At 28.4% G+C, this 25,117-nt stretch overlaps 3 protein-coding genes across 6 annotated transcripts; 1 reads left to right on the top strand and 2 right to left on the bottom strand.

The window, feature by feature from the left end:
• Positions 1 to 1,176: 1,176 nt before the first annotated feature.
• Positions 1,177 to 5,442, bottom strand: LOC141536824 (uncharacterized; the record flags this gene model as incomplete). Its single annotated transcript, XM_074257579.1, has 3 exons — positions 1,177 to 1,644; positions 1,794 to 1,970; positions 4,022 to 5,442. Coding segments are annotated over 2 exons (1,455 nt in total), but the record flags the coding sequence as incomplete, so codon positions are not given.
• Positions 5,309 to 12,258, bottom strand: LOC141536792 (ADP-ribosylarginine hydrolase CG2909). Of its 4 annotated transcripts, none has more exons than XM_074257558.1 (6): positions 12,161 to 12,258; positions 8,078 to 8,347; positions 6,974 to 7,479; positions 6,503 to 6,786; positions 6,197 to 6,358; positions 5,309 to 5,744 (listed from the first exon to the last, which is right to left on the bottom strand). In XM_074257558.1, exons 2-6 carry the CDS (start codon positions 8,306 to 8,308, stop codon positions 5,449 to 5,451), a joined length of 1,479 nt encoding a protein of 492 aa, XP_074113659.1. In that variant the 5' UTR covers positions 8,309 to 8,347; positions 12,161 to 12,258; the 3' UTR covers positions 5,309 to 5,448. The 4 variants fall into 4 exon arrangements, with proteins under 4 accessions (XP_074113659.1, XP_074113652.1, XP_074113644.1 ...); XM_074257551.1 differs by lacking the exon at positions 12,161 to 12,258 and adding an exon at positions 11,988 to 12,116; XM_074257543.1 differs by lacking the exon at positions 12,161 to 12,258 and adding an exon at positions 9,190 to 9,756.
• On the top strand, positions 12,229 to 24,554 carry LOC141536779 (putative ferric-chelate reductase 1 homolog). The gene is made up of 12 exons (XM_074257512.1): positions 12,229 to 12,546; positions 12,652 to 12,788; positions 16,299 to 16,609; positions 16,933 to 17,024; positions 17,137 to 17,296; positions 18,571 to 18,771; positions 19,493 to 19,742; positions 19,901 to 20,127; positions 20,784 to 21,024; positions 21,348 to 21,460; positions 21,835 to 21,948; positions 22,496 to 24,554. Exons 2-12 carry the CDS (start codon positions 12,779 to 12,781, stop codon positions 22,655 to 22,657), a joined length of 1,881 nt encoding a protein of 626 aa, XP_074113613.1. The 5' UTR covers positions 12,229 to 12,546; positions 12,652 to 12,778; the 3' UTR covers positions 22,658 to 24,554.
• Positions 24,555 to 25,117: the final 563 nt, after the last annotated feature.

Genomic DNA, 25,117 nt, shown 5'->3' with positions numbered 1-25,117 from the left:
TTTATCATATTAATTTTTTGGAATATTTTATTTGAAGTTAAAAAAAAAATTTTTCCTCAATTCAAAATTTTAAATATAAGAATAATTTTTTTTTAAATCCAAAAAATTTTATTTATAAAAATTTTCTAATAAAAACACAAGACAATTTCTCACGAAGCTTTGGGTGGTAATTACGGTCGAATGATCACTGATGACACTCCCTAATAAAACCCTGATTGCCGATAGAAACTTGTCACAATACCTAAAAAGCCACACGTGACTAGTTGGCCACTTGACAATCGTGGGGTGGTAAAACGAGATCATCTACTCTTTAATAAAAACAATCTCGTCACTTTCTATTGATGCACTGGAAATAAATCCACTGCTTAACTTTTTGCGCATTATTATCTTTATCATCATACCCTTCTAACTTACCATAATAATAATAATAATAATAATAATAATAATAATAATAATAATAATAATAATAATAATAATAATAAAAATAATAATTAATATATTTTTTATAAATACTAATACGCTTTTGATCGCCCGGGAGAGCACCGCCAAATATAACACCGGGGTGAGACAAAAATTGATACAGATATACATGGCCCAGGGATGCTGCGTCGCATGGGAGTCCTAGTAGCTCCACCCACGTCTGCTCCGCCTTTGCTAAATAATATTTTAACTCTCCAGCATACCAGTGCTTTTCGATTAGTTAAATCACGACATTCGTCACCAGCACGTCGTTTGAATTTTAAATTATTTCTTCTATTTTGTGGAAAAAAAAATTCATTCTCTAATTATTTAAAAAAATGGTAAGTGTAATTTTTTTTTAGTTATTACAATAATAATAAAAATTAATTAATTATTTATTATTATTACTATTATTATTATTATTATTATAGCCAGAATTTTTCCCTAAATTTTAAAATAACAATTTATAATTAATCGTGACAATTTTTTAATATTAAAGCGAAAATATTGGTCGCATAAAAAAATTTTTAAATGTAAATTGTTAAAAATTTAATTTTCTACAAAAAATGTCCCTTATAATTTTTTTTTAAGACCGATAAAAAAGCCGTAATTTTAAAATGAAAATTTAAATTATGAGTATGAATTTTAAATGTGGAATTACGGTAAAAATTTCGGTAAATTTTTATATAGAGTAAAAAATTTTGCATAAAAAATTTTGTGTTAAAAATTTTTATGTTAAATATTTAACACTTTTTTGTGTTGATTTAACAGAATAAGTGTTAAATTTATAGAAAAAAATATTAAATATTTGACACAAAAATTTTTCTCTAAATTTTTTAAAAATTTCTAAAAAAAATTTTTTTTCATAGAAAATTAAATTTTCTAAAATTTTTTCTATCGGATCAATATTTTCACCGTGAGATCTAATATTTAAATAATTCATTTTAAAATTTTGGCTCCAATTATTATTTGATAAAAAAAAAAAAAAATAATCAACTGATAAAATAAAATAAATACAAAAATTGGCTTATCACATTAAAGTGTATTTATAGCTGTGAACAAAGTGCTGGATGTTGGTTGACTATCTGACGAATGTCAGGGACAATTTAGTCGGGGTGTGATATCAACTTCCTCTTTAGCGCAATGTAGGCTACACTAATTTGTTGAGTGATTATCGGAAGAATCCTTCGATGTAAATAAAAATTAAAATTAAAAAATTTATCACATTTTATAAATATTAAAATGAGTGATGTTCTATATTTGGATTTGTGTTTATAATTATAATAATGAAATCATTTTGTATTATTATAATTTACCAGCCAATGCTGACTTACGTTACGAATAATGGAGCGACAGACGCTGAGGACAGATCACCGACAACCTCTCTCATCTCAGGAGACGGCGAGATCGTTGACGACTCGGGAGATTCACCGGGAACTAGGGACACTGAGGAAGAAGCTATGTTGTCGGATGAATTTTACTCGCTTGACACTGATGACGAGGAGGACGCACTTAAAAAGAGAAAGGAATCTTTAGCTGTATGTTTATTTATTTATTTATTTATTTTTTTTTTAATAATTGGCGAAATATTTCTGTTAAAATTTTAAAAATAGCAATTGATAGTTTTTAAAATTTGTTTTTACGAGAAAAAATATTAAAAATGATGAAGAATTAAATTTATAAAGACAAAAAAACAAAAAGTCATTTTTAATAAATTTAAAAATATTTTTTGAATTTTTTTTTAAATAAAAATAATTAGCCAATCAAATTTTTGGCCTGAAAATTTTTTAGAGGATGTAAAAAAAATTTCATTGGTTTATAATAATCATTAAAAATAAATTTATCGAGTAAAATTAAATTTGTACACTGAAAAAAAAAGGTTCACTTGATCCAAGAAAATATTTTTCTTCCTAATTATTTTTTTGAACAAAAAAAAAATTTTGGGAGTAAAATTATGTAATTAAAAATATAATTTTCTTTAGATAGATGGCTCATGCAGTAGCCGTCACCTCAATTCGCCGTCGGGGCAAATAGGAACAGGAGGAGTTAGAAAATTATTCACCAACAGTCGGGAACGTTGGCGACAACAAAATGTCAGCGGTGCTTTTGCCGAATTGCGTAAATTAGTGCCGACTCATCCGCCGGAAAAAAAATTGTCGAAAAATGAAATTCTTAGGATGGCGATAAGGTGAATTTTTTTTTTTTTAAATTAATTGACAGATAAAAAAATTTTTTTTTAATTTTTTGAAAAAAAAAATCAGATTTTTTCAATGAAAATTTATTTTTCACTTCTAATAAATTTGAGTAATTTGCTTATTAACTTATGAATCTTTAGATACATCAGACTCCTAACAAACGTCTTGGAATGGCAAAAAGCCCAAGAGCGCAATGCAACTCTACAGAACCACGTGAAAATAAAGTGCGAGCCGCACTTGAACTATCAGCTAAAAAGTCAGATACAGAAGGAAGAAAAATCCCGATTTATAGATCACGCGCCCGGGCAGCATTGCGATAAAAATGGCAATGATTTGCTGATGATCGCGCCTCTGATCACGCCAAATCATCAGACTCTGAAAAATCAAATTTCCCAGAGCCAAAACCGCTCCAGAGTCTTTCAAAAATCTCACAACATCCTCATCGTCTCCAACATAATCTCCAACGGCGGCTCCTCGTCTGCCTCTCTAGTTTCCAGCTTGAGAAGTCCCAGCAAACGCTTGAAGGTTGAGCGAGACGAGGAAGAAGCTAGTATAAAAATCTTGAGGAATAAGAGGTCGAAGGTCTACAAAGATTGCAAAAATTCCGAATAAAGTTGTTTTATTAATTATTTATATTATATATCATATATGTATATTTATTATTATGTAATTAATAATTTGTTATCTATATTGCATCTTTTTAACTGTGCAATTTAATATTAATCGATACTGCAGCTTTGCTAAGTGTACATATATCATATACATGTAATTTTATTTAATTATTTAAAACTTAAATAATTAACCCTTGAAGGACTAATTTACACCTCCGGAGGATTTTTTAATTTTTGTACAAGCAAAATTATTAAATTCAATTAAATATTTTATTTTTATCCACTGTAAAAAAATTAATGTGATTAAAGAAATAAAAAATTTAATTAAAAAAAAATCTTTTTTTCTTTTTTTTTTTTGAGTATCGGTGAAACTGATGGGAAACCTTGAAAAGGCACAAATTCAAGTCAAGACCTTTGCAATGACACTAAATTGCATTAAAAAAAAATTTTAATTGAATTTTTAATAACTAAGTGCCTCGCAAAAAACCAAAAATTACAATTTCAAAATATAATTCTTCCAAATTCAGTAAAAATTATAATTTTAAAAATTAAAAATTAAATTTTTATAAAAAAATTATATTTTGAATCTAAAATTTTTAAAACATTCATCGCAAGTCTCTTAAAAATAGAAATTACCTTAATACTAACAAATTACAATTTTAAAGTGTCCAGACCAAAAAATCAACCCCCTGTCCACCTTAATATCCTTAAAGGGTAACCAAAAACCCTTAAAATTACGTCAAGTAAACTTTATACCTAGTACTCTTTCTCTTGGCCCTCAGCATCATCGACTTGGACGGCAAATCATCGTTGACTTGATCGTTGGTAGGTAAAGGAGTCGCCGGACGTTCTTCCCCCTGACTTAAAGCGCGTCTCGGCGGCACTTGGATGATTTTCTCCGAGGGTTTATTCTCGACACTGGGACATTTCCCGATGCTAACGTAACTAGCATCGCTGGTGCGCTTGGAGATGACCTTGGCATAGCTTCCACTGACATCAGAGTCTCTCTTGGCTGCAAAATTATTATTATTCCTCGCACAATCGGCTTTTTCATGCCAACTGTGCCTGTTCCTGGTCTCGTGGTCATCGGAGAAGGTCCTTCTCTCCGGAACAATGGCTTTGTGAGTGTTAGTAGTCAAATCTTCACTAAGCCTAATTCTTTCTTCATTAAATTTTTTCCCGCCTTTTTTCTCCGCAAAATTATCATCATTTTCTTCATTTTCGCAGTTCTGCCTCCTGATTTTGGGCCTAGCGCTGTTGGCTCGGTCATTGAACTCCAAATCCTGGCTGTTTCTCCTCCTGAGTTGTTTGCCTTTAGCCCCATCGTGCTTTTCATCCTCGCTGCTGTTGCTGATCCAGGTGTACTGATTCGAGGCATTAGACGCCCTCTTTGGCCATTCATTTTCCGTCTTGAAGTCGTACAACTCGCGGATCTTCTGACTAATCCTCGCAATTTTGTCAACGGGGTCGTTTTTCTTCGCGAGATACGATTCGTTGATAATGTCATTGTCAATTTCGATCTCGCTTTTGGAGTTTTCCGAGTGAAACTTCCTAACGGGCCACTTTGGAGTCTCCTGGAGCTGAACGGAAGCTTTCCTCTCGACGGACAAGCTCTGCCTTGGCAGACTGGAGGGCAGCTGGTACTTCGCGAAGGTCATCCACTTGCTGGCGGCGTTTCTCGCGAATCTATTAGCGATTTTCGGAGGCTCCGAGGGGTCGCTGATTTTCGGGATGGGAACCCACCGGAAGGACAGAATTTTCTCGTGACTTACCTCGGTGTTTCTTCGGTCGAGCCTCCGGTCCCTGGACTCGACGTCGGAGCTCATGCTCCTGCACGCCGGCTTTACCGCCCGCGACTGTTCCTCGAAGCTGGACACGCGGCGGCGCTCCAAGCTCGGAGAAATCTGGAGGGTCTTAGAAATTTGGGCGGGAAGATCCAGCTTGTCGCTGACGGGACTCAGAGAAGGCTTCCGCTCGGCGGAGGGACTCCGAGACCCCGAACGCGATCTCGGAAGCCAGCGCGACGGGTTCAGTCGGCTGGAATCGCCTCCTTCGGTGTTCCTGCGCTCCTCAATCCGCTCCGCGTACTTTCTTAGGCGGTCGACGTCCGCGCTGCGGCTTCGCTGGCTCCTCGGGGAACGAGATGGTCTTCGCTGACCAGCGCCCAGTGGGCTGATCCTGTCCTAAGCGAGATGAAGTTTCGCGTAGTCGGATATGTGGAGGAGCCCGTGCTCTGCTGACGCCACGTGCAGGCTCGTTCCGCAGATTCGCGAGTTTATCATCGGGTTGTGCAGCTCCGAGATTTGGCTGCTGCAAGCCGCCGCTGGGTCTCCGCTCGCTGCTAAGTACCCGTTCCAGAACTCGTTACCCGGGAACGCGTTTCCGTCCCACGCGTAGGTTACCACCAGAAGTTTGTCTGCGTCCGTGGAACGCACTAGCTTGCTGTGAGGTTCTCTTAATGCAAAGTGGATCTTGATGTCTGCATAGAAAAAAAAATTCACTTGAGTCAAGAAAATATTTTTCTTCCTAATTATTTTTTTAAGCGAAAAAAAAAAATTTTTTTTCGCTTAAAAAAATTCCAACAAAAATTAATTCTCTTGATTTAAGAAATACGTATTTTGCTCCAAAAAATTAAATATCTCGATAGTAAATTTTTATTAATATTGTGTGCAAAATTTTAGAAGTTTAAAAGGTTTGGCGGGGGTGAAAAAAAATTTTTTTTATTAAATTAAAAAATGATTTTGGAGAGATTAATTATTTTGAATTAAGTAGAAGAAAAATATTATTTAATAAAGAAGAGAATTAAAAATTTTTTTGATAAAAACCTTTTTTTTATTCTAAAGTTTGGGCTGGTTTTTTTTTAATTAATTAATTTTTTCCATCACCGTAGGAAGGATTAAAATATTTATTTTTATGATTTATTTTAATTACCTCCTAAATAGTCGCCGTTACCAGCATCACCGCATTTTTGCTGGCAAAAGTAAGCGAACATAATGTCAGAAACATACTTCAATTTTCTGTTCATTTTTTTTAGGGCTATTTCGAAGGTTTTCAGGAAATACATCTCTTGATCGTGCATTATTTTCCATACACCTTAAATGAATAAATTAATCGATAAAAAAATTAGCTTAATTGAAGAGAAATAAATTTTTTTATCAATGTATTAACATTTAGTGAAATTAATCTCACTTATTATCGGATTAAAATAATAAAATAATTAATTATAAATTTAATTACCGAGTCCAAAACCTACAACATGAAGAAATGCAGTAGTATTTTGTTTCTCAGCTCTTGTATTAGCTTCCAAAAGAATTATTTCGACAGACAAGAGCGTTCTTTTCATATAATTCTCGACATCAAATATAGTTTGGTTGGTCAAAGAAATATAGCGTTTGTTTTCTTTGGATTTGGTTCGTCTAATTGCTTGTTCGTAGAGTGGATGGTAGTCTTGGCCATAGAATCGTGACCAGAGGGTGCGTAACTCTCTTATTTCTGGTACTCCATCCACAGAAGGACCATAGCTATTTTTATTAAAAAAAAATAATAATTCTATTTTTATTTAAAAAAAATAATAATTTAAGAAATTTAAACTTATTAAATTTTAATTAATTAATTTAATTATTAAATTTTTTTTGAATTAATTAAATTTTAATCGATTGGATTTAAAAATTAATTATTTATAAATAAATTTCAAAAAAAATTTTTTACCCATTATCCATATTATTTTGTAAAGGAGAAATGACAATATCCTGTGACTCCATGAACCTGGAGCGTTCAAACCTGGAGCCAATGACCCCCATAATGACTCCCCTGGGCTGAAAAGCGTCAGAGTCGTTGCAAATTACCCCCCGGTTTTCGCGAGCCCCGTCATTTATGAACTCGGTGTGAGACGAGACCACCATCATCGCGGAGAGCTTGATCTCGTCATAGGACAGACATTTCGAGAGGACCAGTGGCTCCTTTTCCTGGTCAGTGCCGACGAACTCCCACCCTCCTTCTCCGGACTTCTTGTCAATCAGCTTCCATCGGTCGTCTGAACCGTAAAACGCGACCGCGCGCTTGTCCAGCAGCCGCTGGATAAATTGTATCAGGCCCATGTTTTTGTACAAGCCTTTTTCGATTGTGCTCCCTTGCTCACGTTTGAACTTCAGCCATCCTGCTATCAAGGGAAGCATTGCTTCGTGGATTATTGGGTACGCTGAATTTGAGTTGAACTGGAAATAATTGTGCTTATTTTATAAAAATCTTCGAATTAATTTTTTTTTTTTTTAGAGAAAAGGGATTTTTATGAATTATCAATTTTTTTTATCTTCAAAATTTTTGTATTTAATTTTTTAAAAAATTATACTTTATAAATTAAAATTTTAACTGTAATTTTTCAACTTTTTGTTTTTTGAGGTAATAAAAATAATAAAAAATTTCATTTGGTAAGAATATCAATTTTGCCATATGTAGAGGGCAACTAAGAACGGATTTTAAGAAATTCTTCCCCCAAAGAGGTTTGCGATGATGTTTTCAACGATATAAGCTCATTCCTATGTAACACTCATCAAGACCTTTCATTTGAGTACCCACATGCACTTTTCATATATTTTATATATTTTATATATTCCACAAATATCATAAATATATATAAAATATATAGAAAAATTCATGTGGGTACTCAAATAAAAGGTCTCGATGAGTACAACATCAGAATGGACTTATATTTACGAAAAAGTTGGATAATTAAGGAATAACTGTTGTAATTTTTTAACTAATATATACAAATATTTATGTATAAGAGGATACAGCAAAAAAATTGATAATCACCTCAAGAATATCAGGTTTGATGCCTCTTTCTTTCAAGAACGAACATCTGACTGTTTTAATGGGAAACTGAATCGGAAAAATTTCACTCCTCTTTATGAGGGTCGTCAGCGTAACAGGGGGTGGTGTGGAGACATGCATGCAGTCTTTAACCAGCTGCTTGGTGTCATCGTCAAAAGGAACCCCGTCTGGCGAGCCAAGGGTGTTTTCCCAGGATATTTCAGGCGGCTCCATGATGACGGGAATCTTTGGGTCGTCAATTCTCAAGTGTTTCTGAAATGCAGTTTATTGAAAAATAAAAGTGCTTTTTGTCATTGAACTTAAAAATAGAAAAGCGTGGATAATAGATACTATAATATACGAAGAAGGATTCTATAATCTATTAATAACTGTTTAATTACACCAAGGACGTTCGGGCCTTTGATAGTTGAGCATGAAATTGCCTAAAGACCGGAAAATGCAACCGCTCACACACGAAAGCCTAACGTACTATTTATTTATTACTTTTTCATCTATATTTTATCATTTGTAATTGCTAATTATTCATATTTTAATTTAATAGCAAAAACTGTCAATTATTTACCCGAAAAAAAAAAAAAAAATAAATAAAATAAAAATCAATTATTTAATTAAAATTTTTATTTTAACTGATTATTTTTACATTACATCACACTTTATTTTATTGTAAATTAATAATTATAAACTCACCCGGCGAAAGCAACAAGCAAATATCGACATCTTAATTATCAATTGCAATAATGATGAATTTTTATTTAAATAATAACAAACTTTATTAATTTTATTTTTATTTTTTTTATAGACCGATTTTTAAAATTAATCACAAAAAATAATTGAGAAAATTGATGACTGACTAGTGAGCTTTCGAACCCCGCGGTTAATATGACTAGTTATCGCGGACCTTCAGGGTTTGCGTGTGCGCAGAAGAAAGTTTTGACTATTATTAATATGCAAGTTATCGACCTTCAATGTTGTGCATTAATTTCTATTTTAAATAAATTACAATTTAATTTTGCGACAGATTTTTAATAAAAAAAAAAAAAAAAAAAAAAAAAAAAAAAACCCGAATTTTTCTTTTAAAATTTAGAGGTTTTTACTAGAATCATTTGCCGACGGTTGATCGAGGACCTGCAGATAGTAAAGTTGACAGTAAGCTTGGAAAAATATCAAGAGTCGATCGTTAAGTGATGTCGACTTTTCTTCTGTTGAAAACTTTCAATTTATCTTCAAATTTTTTTATTTTAATTATTTTGTAAATTTTTATTTTTTTTTTAATTGTAATTTATTAATTTTATGTGTCGTAGAAATATATTAAGTTCCACTTTTTTTAATTTTGTATCCCAGATTTTTAAAAACTTTCACACATAAATTTTTTTTAATTAAGATATAAAATTGAAAAAACACACTTGGAAAAAATAAACAGTAATTGTGAATTGAAAAAAAAAAAAATAGTAACTTTTTGCTTGAAAGAGAAACGCGCAAATCAAATTATATTTACACCTATTTATTCTGTGAATTAGTCCAACAAAGTGTTAATATATAAACTGCGTATCTAACACTTTTTGCACTCAGTAATTATGAGTCATCAGTATCGGGTATAAATATTTCTTCCTCTATTATTCTTATTATTATTATCACAGCAAAAACGTAAGCAAAATTTTTCTTTAAATAAAAGATAAGGATTTTTAATAAATAATAAAAAAAAAAATAATTTTTTGAATTTTTCAAACGAATAATATTTAAAAAAATTTTTTTAAAATTTGCAATAAGATTTTTACTAAATTTTTTGTATCTAGAGTTAGGAAAATATTTTATGTTTAATAAATTATTAGTTTTTAAAAATTTTCTGCATCATATTTGTCAATTACTTTTTAATTTTTAAGTTTTTAATTTTTCCAAAAATATAGAAAATTAAAAAACAAGAAAATATTTTGACAATATGTAAATATTTAATGGCTAATTAAATTACAGTTAATTTGTTTGGAATTTTTAAATTAATTTTTACCCTGAAAAAAAATTGTTGAACCAAAAAAATTATTTTAAAGAGCTTTATTCGTTTTAATTGGAGTAAAAAAAAATTTTAAATTGCAGAGTAAAAATTGAAATTATATTAATTAACATTTAAACGCTATTTAAGGTTCAAAAAGGCTAAAAAAAATTTTTTTAATAATTTTTTCATTAATATAAAAATTCGACTTTAATTTTTTTCAATTTAATAATAAATGAAAATTTTAAATCGCAAAATTTTTGAGATTTTTTTCTAGTAAGGAAGTGTAATAATAAATAACATTAGTAAAATGTAATCATGAACAAGTACACTCCTTAAACTAAAAGTCAAATGTTTTCTTAGCGTAAAAATATTCTTTCGAACATGAGAATGAGAAAATCAAAGTTAAGTAGGTAGGTCGTGTTTGACCGAGAGAATGGTATGCACCCGATCTTCAGTCTTGATCCTATCCTGTACTATCCCGATACCGATATACCCACAAGACGTGGATAAAAAGTACCTCTCTAAAATAACCAGTAACGTAAAAGCGGGGCCACCACCTAGCCAGCTATAAGCATTTCATTTCATTTCGTTCCCATTTAATATTCAAGGGACACATTACTTTGTACATGCCTCATGCCTCGAACCTCGAACTATGATTAACGGTACTCGCAATATAACAGAATCAGGTTCGCTGTTATGTGCCGGTGCCGAGCTAAGTACACAATGTATCCACACAAGTGCAAACACATCTTCATTACGCTGAAATACAGCGACACTTTTATTTTGCACATAGCGAAGTTTACTTTTTAAAATAAGTTTGTTTTGCCTGAAAATTTATTTTATTTTTTATCAGTTACAAATAATTACAATTTTTTAATATTTTATTTTGTAGAATAAAAAATAAAATATTTTAATTTTAAAACTTCGACTCGGAAAAGGGAAAAAGTAATATCAAGAATAATCGACTTTTCAAACGAAAATCTGGTCGCAAAAAACCGGCTTTTGGCGTCGAGAAAGTTGTTAGAAAATATAAAAACGCATATCATTAAAATAATTGCCCTTGTGTTTTATTTAATCAAAAGTAAAAGTGTAAGACATCTTAATTTATTACATTACACTGATTTAAATAATTCCTCAGAAATTTGCATAGAAATTCATGAATAAATAAAATAGTCAATAAACTATAAATTAATAGAATACATCAAATATAATTAATCTCAAATGCAAACTGGTTATTAATCACTGTTCGCTCATTCATAGTTGGCAAATAAAATAACTTGAGGATTAGTCATAATCATTAACAATGAAGCAAAATCGCTTGATATTAATAATAAAAGTGAAGGGAATCTTAGTATAGTCTTAGACGGAAGGTTCTTTGGCATACCAAGTCAATCATATTTCTTCGATTCAACATAATAATAATAGTAATAATTTATATTTTTTATTTTTTGTTGGCTGTCCAGTCTAATAAAATAATTTTTTCTCTAATTTTTAAATTAAAATTCTCTAATTAAAAAAAATAGAGAAAAAATTGTTGTATTAGACTGGATAGCCAATAAAAACTAAAAATATTAAGTATTATAAAATTACACGGAAAAAATAAGATGACACTAGATATCATCCCAGATTATACTGGTTAAAATTTTCAGATAGTAACTAGTATAATCTAGATTACAATGAGTATAATCCAGATAGTAGCTAGTATAATCCAGATTACAATGAGTATAATCCAGATATCACCCAGTATAATCTGGATTATACTAGCTACTATCTGAAAATTTTTTTCACTACAGATATCACTGAGTATAATCTGGGATTATATCTAGTATCATCTTGTTCTTTCTGTGCATTCTTTAGAAAAAGTAAATATAAAAAAAAAAAATAATAATAATAATGAATTAAAACCTGTACAATGTTGTAAGATATGAGGAAGCTTATGCAGCATTGAGTATTATTATATACAGTGTGCAGTAAAATAAAAACACAAACAGAGACTTTGAGTAGGAGTTGAGTCAGTAGGCCTGAAGTCTTCCGGTAACTAGCAGGTAAAGCGGGGTTCAGGACTAGTGAACACGTACCTGAGGTGGTCTCACGGCGAGACTCCTTTCAATACCTGTGTACCGTTTCAGTTTTCAGTCTTCGTCAAGGTGTGGTTCCTGATGTTTGCCACTATTCCGATTATTATTTAATAAAGAATGTTTAATTCAGGTGCACGTGTCGGGTTTCCGCGCTTTTACCATCGCGACTTCTAAAAATCATCATTTTTTCACAATTTTTTCTCGCGAGTCATTGTGTTATATATACATTGGATCGAAGAAGAAATTTTTAACTCAAGAAAATCGCGTCTTATCGGAGACTTCAACGTGATAGCTGTTTTATCGGCGGATTAAAGTTAAATATTCAAAATTATTTTGAATTGGTATCAGTGAAAACAATTATTCTAATGATTGCGAACAAAATGACGGTAATTAACACACTTACGTCAAGATAAAATATAATGCTGACTGTTGCTATTATATTTTATCGTTAAAGTATTTATATTTGTACTTGAGTTTTTTTTTTTTTTAAGTAAATTGTGTGCAAGTGACTAATGATTACCGCAGTTCACTGTCAGAACCCGATAAGTTGAGCGACTGGTCAAATAAAGCCTCTGTTTATTTGGTGGATTGAAATTTTTCAAAATAAATTCATTCAAAATGAATTCCTGTAAGTTTTATATTAATTTTCATTCTAATTTTTAGATCAAAAATTCATTTCATGCCCGCACGAAATATTGTTTTAGTTTTTGATCAATAATTTTTTTTTTTTTTTTTTTTTAAATAAAAAGGGAGATTGATAATTAATGTTGATTGCGATGATTACACAAGTGAGGATCTGACAACTGGGAAAAAAGTTCAATGTACTGTTTCGCGTGCATGCGCGTATATCCTCGTGGCATGTAGTATTCAGCGTCTAGTCAATATATATAGTTTATATGTTTGTATTTGTAATTAAACAGAATTTTATATGAGATTTGTGATTTTTAATTCGCTCAATTTTTATTATTTTTTTCGTGAAGTTTTAAATTTTTTAAAAAGCCTAATAAATTCTGTTAAATTATTTTTAATTAGAGTTTTACTTTGATTGCGATTTTTTCATTTATTTTAACAATAAAAAATTTTTTCTTGTAAAAATTTAATTAAATTATCAATAATTCGATTTATTAATCAATATGATTATTTTTTATGATCAGTTTTTAAATATCTTAAGACTTGGTTAAGTAGATAATACAAAAGATAAATACTTGATAATTATCTAATCTTTAATTTCGATAAGCTATAAAAAAAAAAATCTGAAATATCCATCAAGTTAATTGAAAGAAGAAATTTGCATTTCATCCCGAAAAAAAATGATTAATTTTTATTTTACACTTAAAAAAAAAATTATTTTGAGTCAAGAGAGATATTTTTGAACAGTTTCGTAGTAATTTAAGAATTTTTTTTACTCAAATTAAAACAATAAAGTTCTTAAAAATTATTTTCTTGATTCAAATTAATTTTTTTTTGTGTACAAATTAAAAAAAAAATTATTAATTAAATCTTCAAATATTTTAAGATTTTATCAACAAAATATTAATTATAAATTCCAAAGTTAATTTGCTGAATTTATTACGTAAAGCCGTTTGATAACTTTTTAATTGCGTAATTAATAAAGTTACGTGATAATTTAGTAAACGATATTTATATTCAAATATATATTTTTGAATTTGCAGGTAATGAGTTGAGGAAATTTAAATTTTAAAAGAATTAGTCATCTCCGGTTTAGTGACAGAATTTCTCATTAAATCATGACATGAGTGCACAGTTGTCTATCTGCTGTGATTGTATATTAACATGTGTAATATATTAATGTATGTAATTTGTAATTTTACGGGGAATTTTCATGTGTGATTATGATAATAATTACAATTATAATTATATTAGAAGCGTTTGATACGCTGGGAGATTTAAGATTTTTATTATGCTCGGGAGTAATCGTGGTATTATATTTAAGTATGGATAGATATATGTGTGGTCGCAGATGTTTGTCTATATGAGTATATAATAAATATATACATATATATGTGTATATATGGTTGACGAAAAAACCTTGTACTCGTTTTTTTTGCTAACAATGTGAATAAGTTGGTTGAAATGTCAAGTGGTTAATTTTTTTCATTTCAACAGTCATGAGGATAATTATTTTCTTTCTTTTTTTTTTTTTCTTTAGTAAATTATTTGATCTGTACTGATGACCTGATTTTTTGCAAAGATATAAAGCATCTCTATTCTTAATTACAGAGAAGAATATTTGAAGTATATTATTTATGAAAAAATTAATTATTGACGAGTAGAAAAAAAATAAAAGTAAAATATTTTTAATTTATTATTAAAGTATACAACAAATAAATGAATAGAAAAATAATTAATAATTTATATCGAAAAGTGAAATTATTATTATTAAAATTTTTGTTATTATTATTATTATTATTATTATTATTATTATTATTATTATTATTATATTTTTTGTACATAATAATACACTTAGATTCAACCGTGATAGAGTAATGAAATTTTCCATGTTATGAATACATTAAATAATAAAGTTAGAATAATTATGCCCGGAGCTAGACGAGAGTATAAATACCAAAAATATATACATATACATATACATATTTGCGAATAATATATGCGAATAGAAGGAAATTCAAATTCAATAACTTAAAGATCTATGTTCAATATGAAAATATAGTTTAGAATGATCAGCGTCTTGTCACTCTACCGTGAAAAATCACGTTTTCTCATCTGAAATAAATCGTTTGGAAAATAAAGTTAAACTTGCTCTCTCGATATTCTGCTAAATTTGTCAGTACTGTGTAATAGTTACTACATTTTATAATAATAAGTATATAAGTATATTGTACTGTCTGATGAGTCCCTTCTTATTGAATAAATTATTCATTATTTACTTTGTAATTTTTATTTTTTTTTTTTTTTTAGATTTAAATTAGTTTTTTTAATCGTTGTTAAATTTCATTTTTTATTTAATTTTTTTAAATATAATAATAATAATTATAATTATAATAATGCAATATTTTTATTTCACTTTGGTTCTAAATATTTGAGCTTTAACTTTCTAAGTACGAGTTGTTGTAGCGCTTATGCGACACCTAGCGGAAATCTGATGCAACTAAAAATTAAAAATTTTTTTATTGTTATTATTTAATATTATTATTGTAAATTTTAAATTTGTGTTTGATAATAATAATAATAATAATAATAATAATAAAAGGTTAAAAAATGTGAAATTTATTTTCTCAAAATTTCAAACTATTTTATTCCTCTAACTTTATTACAATAAAATACACCAACGACACATTGCATGAATAGTAAGTTGCAAGAAGATACAAGAAGTAAACTTGCATAGTGTGTAAGAAAGAAAATGCGAAATAAACTAAAATACAAGAAGCCTGGTGCTGCTTTCACTGGCACCGTACGACGTCGCTGCCTGATTTCCTAACTCGCACATTCCTAAACTTGAGCGTCAACAATTAACTTACGTACTTTAGCTGCTATAATATTTCATTCACAAATTAAATAACTTATTTTTACATTAAATTTGCACTAAATTATCATCCTGCGTTGCCGTTGAGCTCACAAAATTACATCAAAAGTTATTTCATTATGTTGTATTGTCTTAAATTTCGATCATAATCCAGGTCAAAAGTAACTCTAACAAGGTCATACTTTTTAACTTGCATTGTACTTATATGAGTAGTATTCGTGGAACGTATGACAGAGATAGAAATTGTTCAAGAGAATTGTGTCACTTTTCAAGGCTCGCACTTATAATTTATACTAAAATGTTAATCAAAAAAATATTTAATATTTCATCGCGTAATTATTTGAATTTGAAATTTGTTACGATATATTTGATATTTAAATGTTTAAAATTACATATATACGGTCCTTGTAATATTGATACAATAAATGATTGATATATTTTATTGAGATATTAAATTTGATAACAGTATTTTTGTTAGCAGTGGGTACATATTTACATTCTTGTGAAATGAATGAAATAATGATTAAAATATTGAGTAATTTTCTTGTGTAAATATTTTACTAAATTAATACGCTCGAGTTTTATTATTATATTCATTTATTGTTATGAAATATTTATTTAAAAATTTTTCAGTGCTATTGAAACTAATCTTGGTGTGTACGGCCACAAAAATCCTCGGCTTGCCAAACGGAGCGCCGGGGAAATCATGCTACGACATAGCTCCAGTTCACCCAGGAATAAATGCCCAAGAATCATATCCTCCATATGAAATACGAGCTGTTGCGGGCCAGGGCAGGATACGGTTGACCCTTGGAAGTCCCCAAGGCTTAGCATTTCAAGGATTCATTATCAACGCCCGGGATGTTGAGACCGGCGAATTTGTCGGGGAGTTTGTTGATTTACCCAAAGACATTCAGGCCATTGAATGTACCCCCGGCATGAATGTAAGCTATTTTTAATTTATATTATTGATAAATTACATCATTTAAAGCTTCTAAGTAGATTTAATTAAAATAAAAAATTTTTACGTAAATTTTTGGAAAAAAAAATTCGAGGTGAATTTTTTTTTTTTAAAATTATAGAAATTTTCGTATAAAAATTAATTTTAAAGACATGAAATTAATTAATTTTATTTAATTAAATTTATTATTTTTTAATTTTTATAAAAATTTAATTAAATTTTCCAAAGTAAAATTAAAAAAAAAAACAATTAATATCCCGATTTTTTACAGTTTATTATTATTATGATGAATAAAATTATTTTCAGAATACACTTACTCACAAAAATAAAGTAGAAAAAAGAAATCTGGAGGTATTTTGGACCCCACCAGAAAGCTACGAAGGAACTGTAATCTTCAAGTATGAAATTTTTCATTTTAAAAATAAAATTTATCAAATTATGATAATAAAATATCCAAAGTATCTTTATATATTTACATTTATAATATAAATAATTTATTCTTCATCGCAGTTCAACTTTCCTCCAAGATTACGCAACATACTGGGTGGGAGTAGAATCACCAGCAATAACAGTTTTGCGCGATACCATCCAAGTGATGACAACGGCTCCTCCGCCGACAACCGAAAGAACAAGCACACCACCGTATTATGAGCTTGATACCCAGCAATCGGTTGGTATAATTTACCCGTTTTGTTGCTTTGTTTATCATAAGCGTAAATCATAAGCTGACATCTGTTTGTCTTGCCACGATCTCATAAATTATTTCTGAATAATATTGTAATAACATAATAACTGCTGTCGGAAGGTGAAGAAAGAGGACTTTATTATATTATGTCGTGACTAATGTTCAAGATATAGGTCGTACGTATATGTCGGATAATTAGCGGTGTTTAATCTTTGGAAAAAATTATAATTTTGTCAAAAATTCCCATTTTTTTTTTTTTTTTTTTTTTTAGAATATTTTATTGTTGTTATTGATTTTTTTCTGATCAAAAATTAATTTTTTTAATGCATAGTAATTTGATTAATTTTTTTTTAATAAAATTGACTTTAAATTCAAGTTAAAAATTTAATTAAAAAATAAAAATAATTAAAAAAAATTAATTAATTAATTTTAAAAAATATAAAAGCTCATCCTGATGTTACACTTATCAAGAACTTTCATTTGAGTACCCACATCAATTTTTCATATATTATATATATTTATATATGAAAAATATATAAAAATGCATGTGGGTACTCAAATGAAAGCTCTTGATGAGTGTAACCTCGGGATGAGTTTATTTGTTCAAAAATGTCAATTTTCATCTCATAATTATCTATTCCCATAAAATAAATAAATTAGATATCATTTAAATAATAATAAAAAAAAACTTATTGAATAAAGAATAAAAGGACTTATAATGTCACGCCAAAAACAGCTAAAGCCTATTGTATTTTATTTTACATTGTAAGTTATTGAATAACGCGAACTTTGAGAGGAATAATTTCGTTATTGAACCAAAGCGCAGCTTTCTTTAACAAAATATAAGTTTAAAATGATAGATAAAAATAAAAATAAGTATAAATATAAATCCACTCAATGTCAGTTTGCCAAGGCCTCCTCCTTAAGCCATAAACTGACAATCGCGCCCATTCAAGTGAATAATCGCGTGAGAAAATTTAAACCATCTGATTTCTTAGCTTATTTACTTTAATGTTTCGTGCTTCTCTTGTTATCCGGGAAATAAAAAAGTTTTAACAATAACCAGTAATGCTAGTGGTAATAAGAATAACATCGTAGTAAATTGACTTACATCATTTATAAACTTCAACATTGACATTAAAATTAATAGTCAATACTTTTTTATTCGGCTGTTCACTTTTTCTATTCTGTCGTGCTCAGTTAATGTTGTTACTATTACTATTATTACTATTTTTTTATTTTTTTTTGTGCTTTCACAGACTGAGTCAACAAAACGACATCCAATATACGAGGGATGTGGAACAACGAAAAATTGCTTCGGTAGTACCGACGAGTGTATTGCTACAGGAACATGCAATGCCGCGGTTACTGTTGAAGTCAAAGGAGAGACATACTCTTTTGAATTATTCGGCTTGGATTCTAAATTTGTTGCTGTTGGTTTGTCTGAAGACAATAAGATGGTAATATTATTTATATTATTTATGTGCATTGTATAAATTCTGACAATTCTGAATTTATTTTGTTCATTTTTGGAACCAACACAGTTGAAAAAAATTTTTTTTTCCAATAATTAAGCTTCTTACTGACTGTACAAGAAGAAAAATGGTATAAATATTTAATACTTGAATATTAAATATGTTTTTTAAACTTTCTTTTTTTTTAAAAGCACACTTTTTAACCTAAGAAACGCCATTTTCAAGTATAGTTCTTCATTTTTTTTATTTTTTATTCAATATTTTAGTTTAAAAAAAATTTTAATATTAAAAATTTGACATTTAATTATGTTTTCTATACTTTCAAATCTTTGTTCATAAAAAGCGCGCTTTTTTAACTATAAAAACGCCATTTTCAAGCATAGTTCTTCATTTTCTTTAAAATTACTCTATTTTTATATTTTTGATTCAATAAATAAGCTTTTGATTTGATATTTTATTGTAAAAATGATATAAATTAAATATTAATATTTTTTTTTCATACTTTTGAGTCTTTTTTACTAAAAGCGCGCTTTTTTAACTTAAAAAATGTATTTTTTGGAACTTTTAATTAAAATTAACAGATAAAATTTGAAAATTAAAATTTAAAAGCTTCAAATTTAATCACAAAATTATTTCTATAATAAAAAGAATAATTTTTTCAACAAAAATCTGACTAAAATAAATTAAAAAAAAATAAAAATTAAAGGGAGAAGACAGCGTAGTCGAATGCGTCGATAACAATGGACGAGTAGAGATCCACATGTCATGGAACAAAGGAAAGTCAAATTCTCGAATTGCAGCACTGTCAGGATTATCTCCTGTAAATAGATCAATCGTAAATGGGGCGCTTTACTGCAAGTTCACGAGAGAGAAAACAACTTTAGTGGAAGGACGTGAATTTGATTTGGTGAACGGAGCTTACTGTCTCCTCCTGGCATCAGGAAGTCAACTTACACGTAAATACAATCAAACTAGTCCTATTATTGTTATGTTGACTGCTTGTATTGTATTGTGTATACAAGTAGACAATTCAACTCAAATTAATTATTCTGAAGTAAGCTCATGAGCTAATCAGTCATCAATAATCATCACGTGTTCTTTGATTCCATTCTAGCTAATGGTGTAGGGTATCACGATCTCGTGTATCGCGCCTCGGACAAGCCAACAAAATTAGCCGATATACGTGAAATAGTTGCGTCCAGTGATTTACTTATACGCATACACGGCGCTTTAATGATCGCATCCTGGATCGGAACCGCTTCTATTGGGATGCTTATGGCCCGTTATTACAAACAGACATGGCTTAGGTCCTCCATGTGTGGCAAGGATCAATGGTTTGTTGTGAGTAAAATATCTTCGATATTTATCACAAAATTTTTTTTTTTTTTTTTACCAGTATTTTGATTAGAAAAAAATTATAAGTTTTAATAAATAGATGTTTTAATTTTTTTGGGCTAAAAAAAATTTTTCTTAATTTTTTATTTATTAATTTTAATTGAAAATTAATTTTTCTAGTGAAAAATATTTTTTAAAATGAATAATTTAATTTTTAATTACTTTAAAAATAATTTCTTTGGTTTTTATTTAAATATTTTAATTGAATTTTTGACTATTAATCCAAAAATTTTAATTTTTTATTTTATAAAATTATAATTAGTAAAAAAATTCTTTAAATAAATAATTATAAAATTGAAAATAAAAAATAATAAATTTTCATTTCAATTTAAATTACAATCAAAACGATAAAAAAGACCATTCATTTGAATAAAACTTTGTTATTTCATTATTGATTTTCTCGTTCCCCTGAAAAACTTTAAATACCCAGAATTATATCAATTAAAACATTCATTTAATTGTGTACACCGAATGAAAGGTTAACTTATCGAATAAAAAAAAAAAAAAAAAAAAAAAAAAAAAATAGCCTGTATAAATTTTGTTAGACTAAAACGTCTTAAAAAATTCAATTAAATAGCGAGTAATTTAATTGATCTTTGCAGTGGCACAGATTCTTCATGGTATTAACCTGGGCAATGACAATAGCCGGCTGTGTAATAATATTTGTGGAGCTAGGCACCTGGAGTTCCGAGACAATTCACGCGTCTTTAGGGCTTGCTACCACGATATTAGCTTTCGTCCAACCATTTATGGCCGCTTTGAGGCCGCATCCAGGCACACCTAGACGACCGCTTTTTAACTGGAGCCATTGGTTTATCGGAAATGCCGCTCACATTTGTGCTAGTAAATATATATTGATTATTTATAATGAAATATTAAGACCACGTTTGTACACACGTCGGAAATAATTGGTCTGGTGTGAAGAATTAAACACCTAAGTGGCAAAATTACAAGCGATATTTTTTTTTTATTTTCAAAACTTTAAAATTTAAATTTTGAGTTAAATATCAAAAATTTATCTCAATAATTTTTTTTAAAAAATATCCTTACAATTTTTTTTGTATCTCTTATCATATCCTTTAGCCAAAATATCAATTTGAACTAAAAAAAAAAATGTATCCTTCGATTAACTAATTACTTAATTAATTTTAAAAATTTTTTAACAGTAATTGCACTATTCTTCGCGGTAAGATTAAACAAAGCCAAGTTGCCAGAATGGGTGGACTGGATCCTGACGGCATACGTCGTTTTCCACGTCCTTACGCACATAGTTCTCTCGGTAAGAATTATTTTAAAATTACACTTACAATTAACCGTTCGCTGCTCTGCTAAATAACGCGGTGACAGTCATCCAGCGTTTTTAAGGCACGCGTGAAAATGGCGTCCAGAGAGATTGAATGTCACTTATTGCTGCGTGCCTTTACACAATAAATTATTTTCATTCCAGTTAATAAATACCAAATACCAGATACGACACTTGATACTCTTTGAATTTTACAATTAAATAAATTATAAATAATTAAGCCAATTTTGTAATTATAAAAGTAGTAGTTTTGATCAATAAGCAGACTAGGTATCATGTCATTATGTCATGTAAATAATTAACCGCGGCTTTTTTTAGGACGATCGATAAATTTGTTCTTTATTCTTTAGTTTGCTGGCTGCGCCTCAGACAGACAAGATAATCAAAGTATTAATGCTTTCCCGATGAAGGACATGCACGTTAGAGGCTCTATAGGTCACCCTGATCTTAAGAGAGATGCTCCTGTAAGTTTTTTAATATTTATTTTTTTTTTTTTAAAACTCGCGCGTAAATTTTTTTTTAAAAAGAAAAATTTTTAAAAATCTCAAAATTATTATTATTATTATTGTTATTGAAAAAAATTATTTTAGTTAAAAAAATTCTATATTTCTCTCGTTTTATTATCAATTAATAAAAAATTTTATATTGCACTCATTAATTTCTATATTAATTAATTAAAAAATAAAAATAATGAAATTATGTAATTTAATAAAATTATTTGCACATTGAAGATCGCAATATTACAATTGATTAATTAAAACTGTTAATTATATGCAATTTAATTTCGAAAATACTTTTAATTAATAATTAATTCAATTTTGAATTTTAAAAAAATTTTTCTCATTTATTTTTGATTTTTTTTTTTTTTTTAAAGTCCATCCACAAATTAAGCTTTTAAATCTTTAAATAACCAATTTACCTCTTTCGATCTAATTATTATTCATCCCTTACTGAATAAACAAATAAATGACTATTACCAGAAATAATAACAACAATAATTATTTATTGCAGCTGAGTGGATTAAGAAAATTAGTATTCGGTGTTTACTTTGTAATAATAGCAGCATTTGCAGCAGCATTGATAGTAATCACAGTAATGGCACCGATTAGAGAATCATGGGACAAATTCGCCCGCTTAATATCCAACGCATCAAGCTCCCAACCCACACAATAAACATCACAAGATTTCAAATAAAAATTATTTTTTATATACAATGCAAATTTAATTAAAAATTCTCATATATTCAATATTAAATCAATTATATAACAAAATACAATTTTATAAATTAATACACTAAAAAACGACTTTTGAGAAAAAAGAGAAAAATTGTTACAAAAATTTTAATTTTTGAAAATTTTCAACTTTTTTTTTTCTCACAGAAAAAAAATAATTTGAAAGAAAGTCAACAAATATTTCGTAAAAAAAACAATTTTGGTAATTATTAAAAGTCGGGTCTACCATTTTAATGTTTTTTGAACGGAATTTCTATTTGATTTTATTGATAAATTTTTTTTTTGAAAAATCCATAAAAAAAATAGTTATTACAATTTTTACAAATTTATGAATTTTTTAGAAAATTGTGATGTGCAACTTTTTTTTCAATTGTTCGTTTTTTTATGTACTTTAAAAAAATATATATATATATATATATATATATATATATATATATATATATATATATATATCAAAAACATAAAAAAGAAAAAATAGAAATTTTTTCCAAAAACAAGAGAGCCAAAATTTTTTTCAACTTTGAAAGGCAAAAAAACTATCAAAATCTTTATTTTTTTTTTCCCGACATTTTTTATCATAAATTTTTGTGTATTTGATAAAAAAAAAAAAGTTGAAATTTTTATTAAAATAATTTTTGATTTTTTTTTTTTATTAAAAAAAAATGTCTAAAATTTGCAAAAATTAAAATTCATGTAACTTTTCTCAACAGAAATATATTCTCTTAGTGTATTATGATTATTAATACCATTTGGATAATTTTGAAGGCTGTAAATTAGGGAGCTCTGGCTCTGGGATAACAGGAGGTACCCTATCGAGTTGCATTCGCAACTAGCGTGAAACATGTGATTATCGGAGCTTTGGCTGGCGAACGCCCAAGAATAACGTCCCTTCCGTCTCTTGGTAGAACACAGACCCTCGATCCACCACCCTCCACTTGTCTTTGTCTACTGTTAGTATGGAGACTACACTATCACCGCACACTGTCCTGGTACTGTTACTCTTGCTATTACTATTACTATCACTATAACTATAGTTTAGCCAGACTATGCTAGACTCCCTGCTCCAAACTATGCAACTGCTAATCGAAATTACCCTTCTAGTCACTTGACTACGCGAGTACAACACCATTGTGCCTGGAATGTTATGTATACATTCAGCAATATTACAATATTTATTGGTATAACTAAACCGAAAATCAACAAAGAATTGTCGCTAATAACTCTCTTGTTATCGCCGTTTTCTTCTCTTGTATACTATTTTATTTATTGTGCTATATTCATGCATGTTATTTTTATTATTATTATTATTATTGTGTTATCTGTTAATGCGCATTATGTTTCATTAGTAAATTTGTATTATTGGAAACAATGATAATTATTTTGAGAAGCTTAAAAAAATATTTGTTGGAATAAATTTTAAATATTAAAAAAAAAAATTTATTTTTTCTAAGATTTGTTAAATTTTTACAGTATTAAAGATAATTTAATTTTTTACTCGAGACATACCCTGAATTGTAATTAAATTAAGGAAATTTTTTGTGGAAAAATTTTATGTGTAAATTATTGTTATTAATGTTAGTAAGTAATAGCGTTTGCTTGGTTTAATTTAATTGGCAAAAAAATATTTAATTAAACGAGTAAACAGATGCGTTCAAGCATAATAATATTAATTATAAGTCGTTATTATTAAACTTGTAAGATTAATAATGTATTTTTTCTTTTTTTGTAATGGAAAATAATTTGTATAATTAGAAAATTTTGTAAAAAATCGCATTTATAAGTGTTTTGATATTAATGTATATTGTAACTGTTAATAAAAAAAAAATTAACAAGTAAAATTTATTATTTTTATATTTTATTTAGATTCTGAGACTAAACTCTCTTGTATGGAGAGAATTCAGCGATTATACGCCATCTGTTGGATATTTTAAATACTATCTATGATTAAAAAAATTATATATGGGATTATTAAGTCACATAAGGACATGTTAGTTTTTAAAAAACCAGAAATGTTCTAATATGGTTAGTTTTATAAATTTTATTATTATTGTTGTTTTAAAAAAAATTCAAACCAATAATAATAATTTATATTATTAAGAGAATAAGAAAAATTTTGTATCCAGGATAGTTATATGATAAAATCGGTTTTTGTAGTAAAAATTACTATTATTGCAAAGGTCTAAACTTGAATTTGTACCTTTAAAAAATGCTCTACTTCAAGATAATTAATTAAGAAATTACCTTGTATCTTGTGAATTGTTGAGATTTATAAAGATATAAGCTCATCCTGATGTTACACTCATGGAGACCTTTCATTTGAGTACCCACATTAATTTTTCATATATTTATATATATATATATATATATATATATATATATGTATATATGAAAAATATATCAA

Source organism: Cotesia typhae, unplaced genomic scaffold (genome assembly GCF_013202065.1).
Source record: "Cotesia typhae breed Kobodo isofemale line unplaced genomic scaffold, CoteBio_Ctyphae contig_123, whole genome shotgun sequence".
Lineage (NCBI taxonomy): Eukaryota > Metazoa > Arthropoda > Insecta > Hymenoptera > Braconidae > Cotesia > Cotesia typhae.
Note: the sequence above shows the minus strand (reverse complement) of the source record. Positions and strands in the feature narration are given on the sequence as shown.

Coding starts and splice junctions, on each gene's coding strand:
- LOC141536792 (XM_074257533.1), bottom strand. CDS start 8,812: ATGTCGATATTTGCTTGTTGCTTTCGCCGG. Junction 8,348..8,782: donor TTGCTTGTTGCTTTCGCCGG/GTGAGTTTATAA, acceptor ACTGCATTTCAG/AAACACTTGAGAATTGACGA. Junction 6,787..6,973: donor CAAAATAATATGGATAATGG/GTAAAAAATTTT, acceptor TAATAAAAATAG/CTATGGTCCTTCTGTGGATG.
- LOC141536779 (XM_074257512.1), top strand. Junction 19,743..19,900: donor ATCAGGAAGTCAACTTACAC/GTAAATACAATC, acceptor ATTCCATTCTAG/CTAATGGTGTAGGGTATCAC. Junction 21,949..22,495: donor ATCTTAAGAGAGATGCTCCT/GTAAGTTTTTTA, acceptor TATTTATTGCAG/CTGAGTGGATTAAGAAAATT.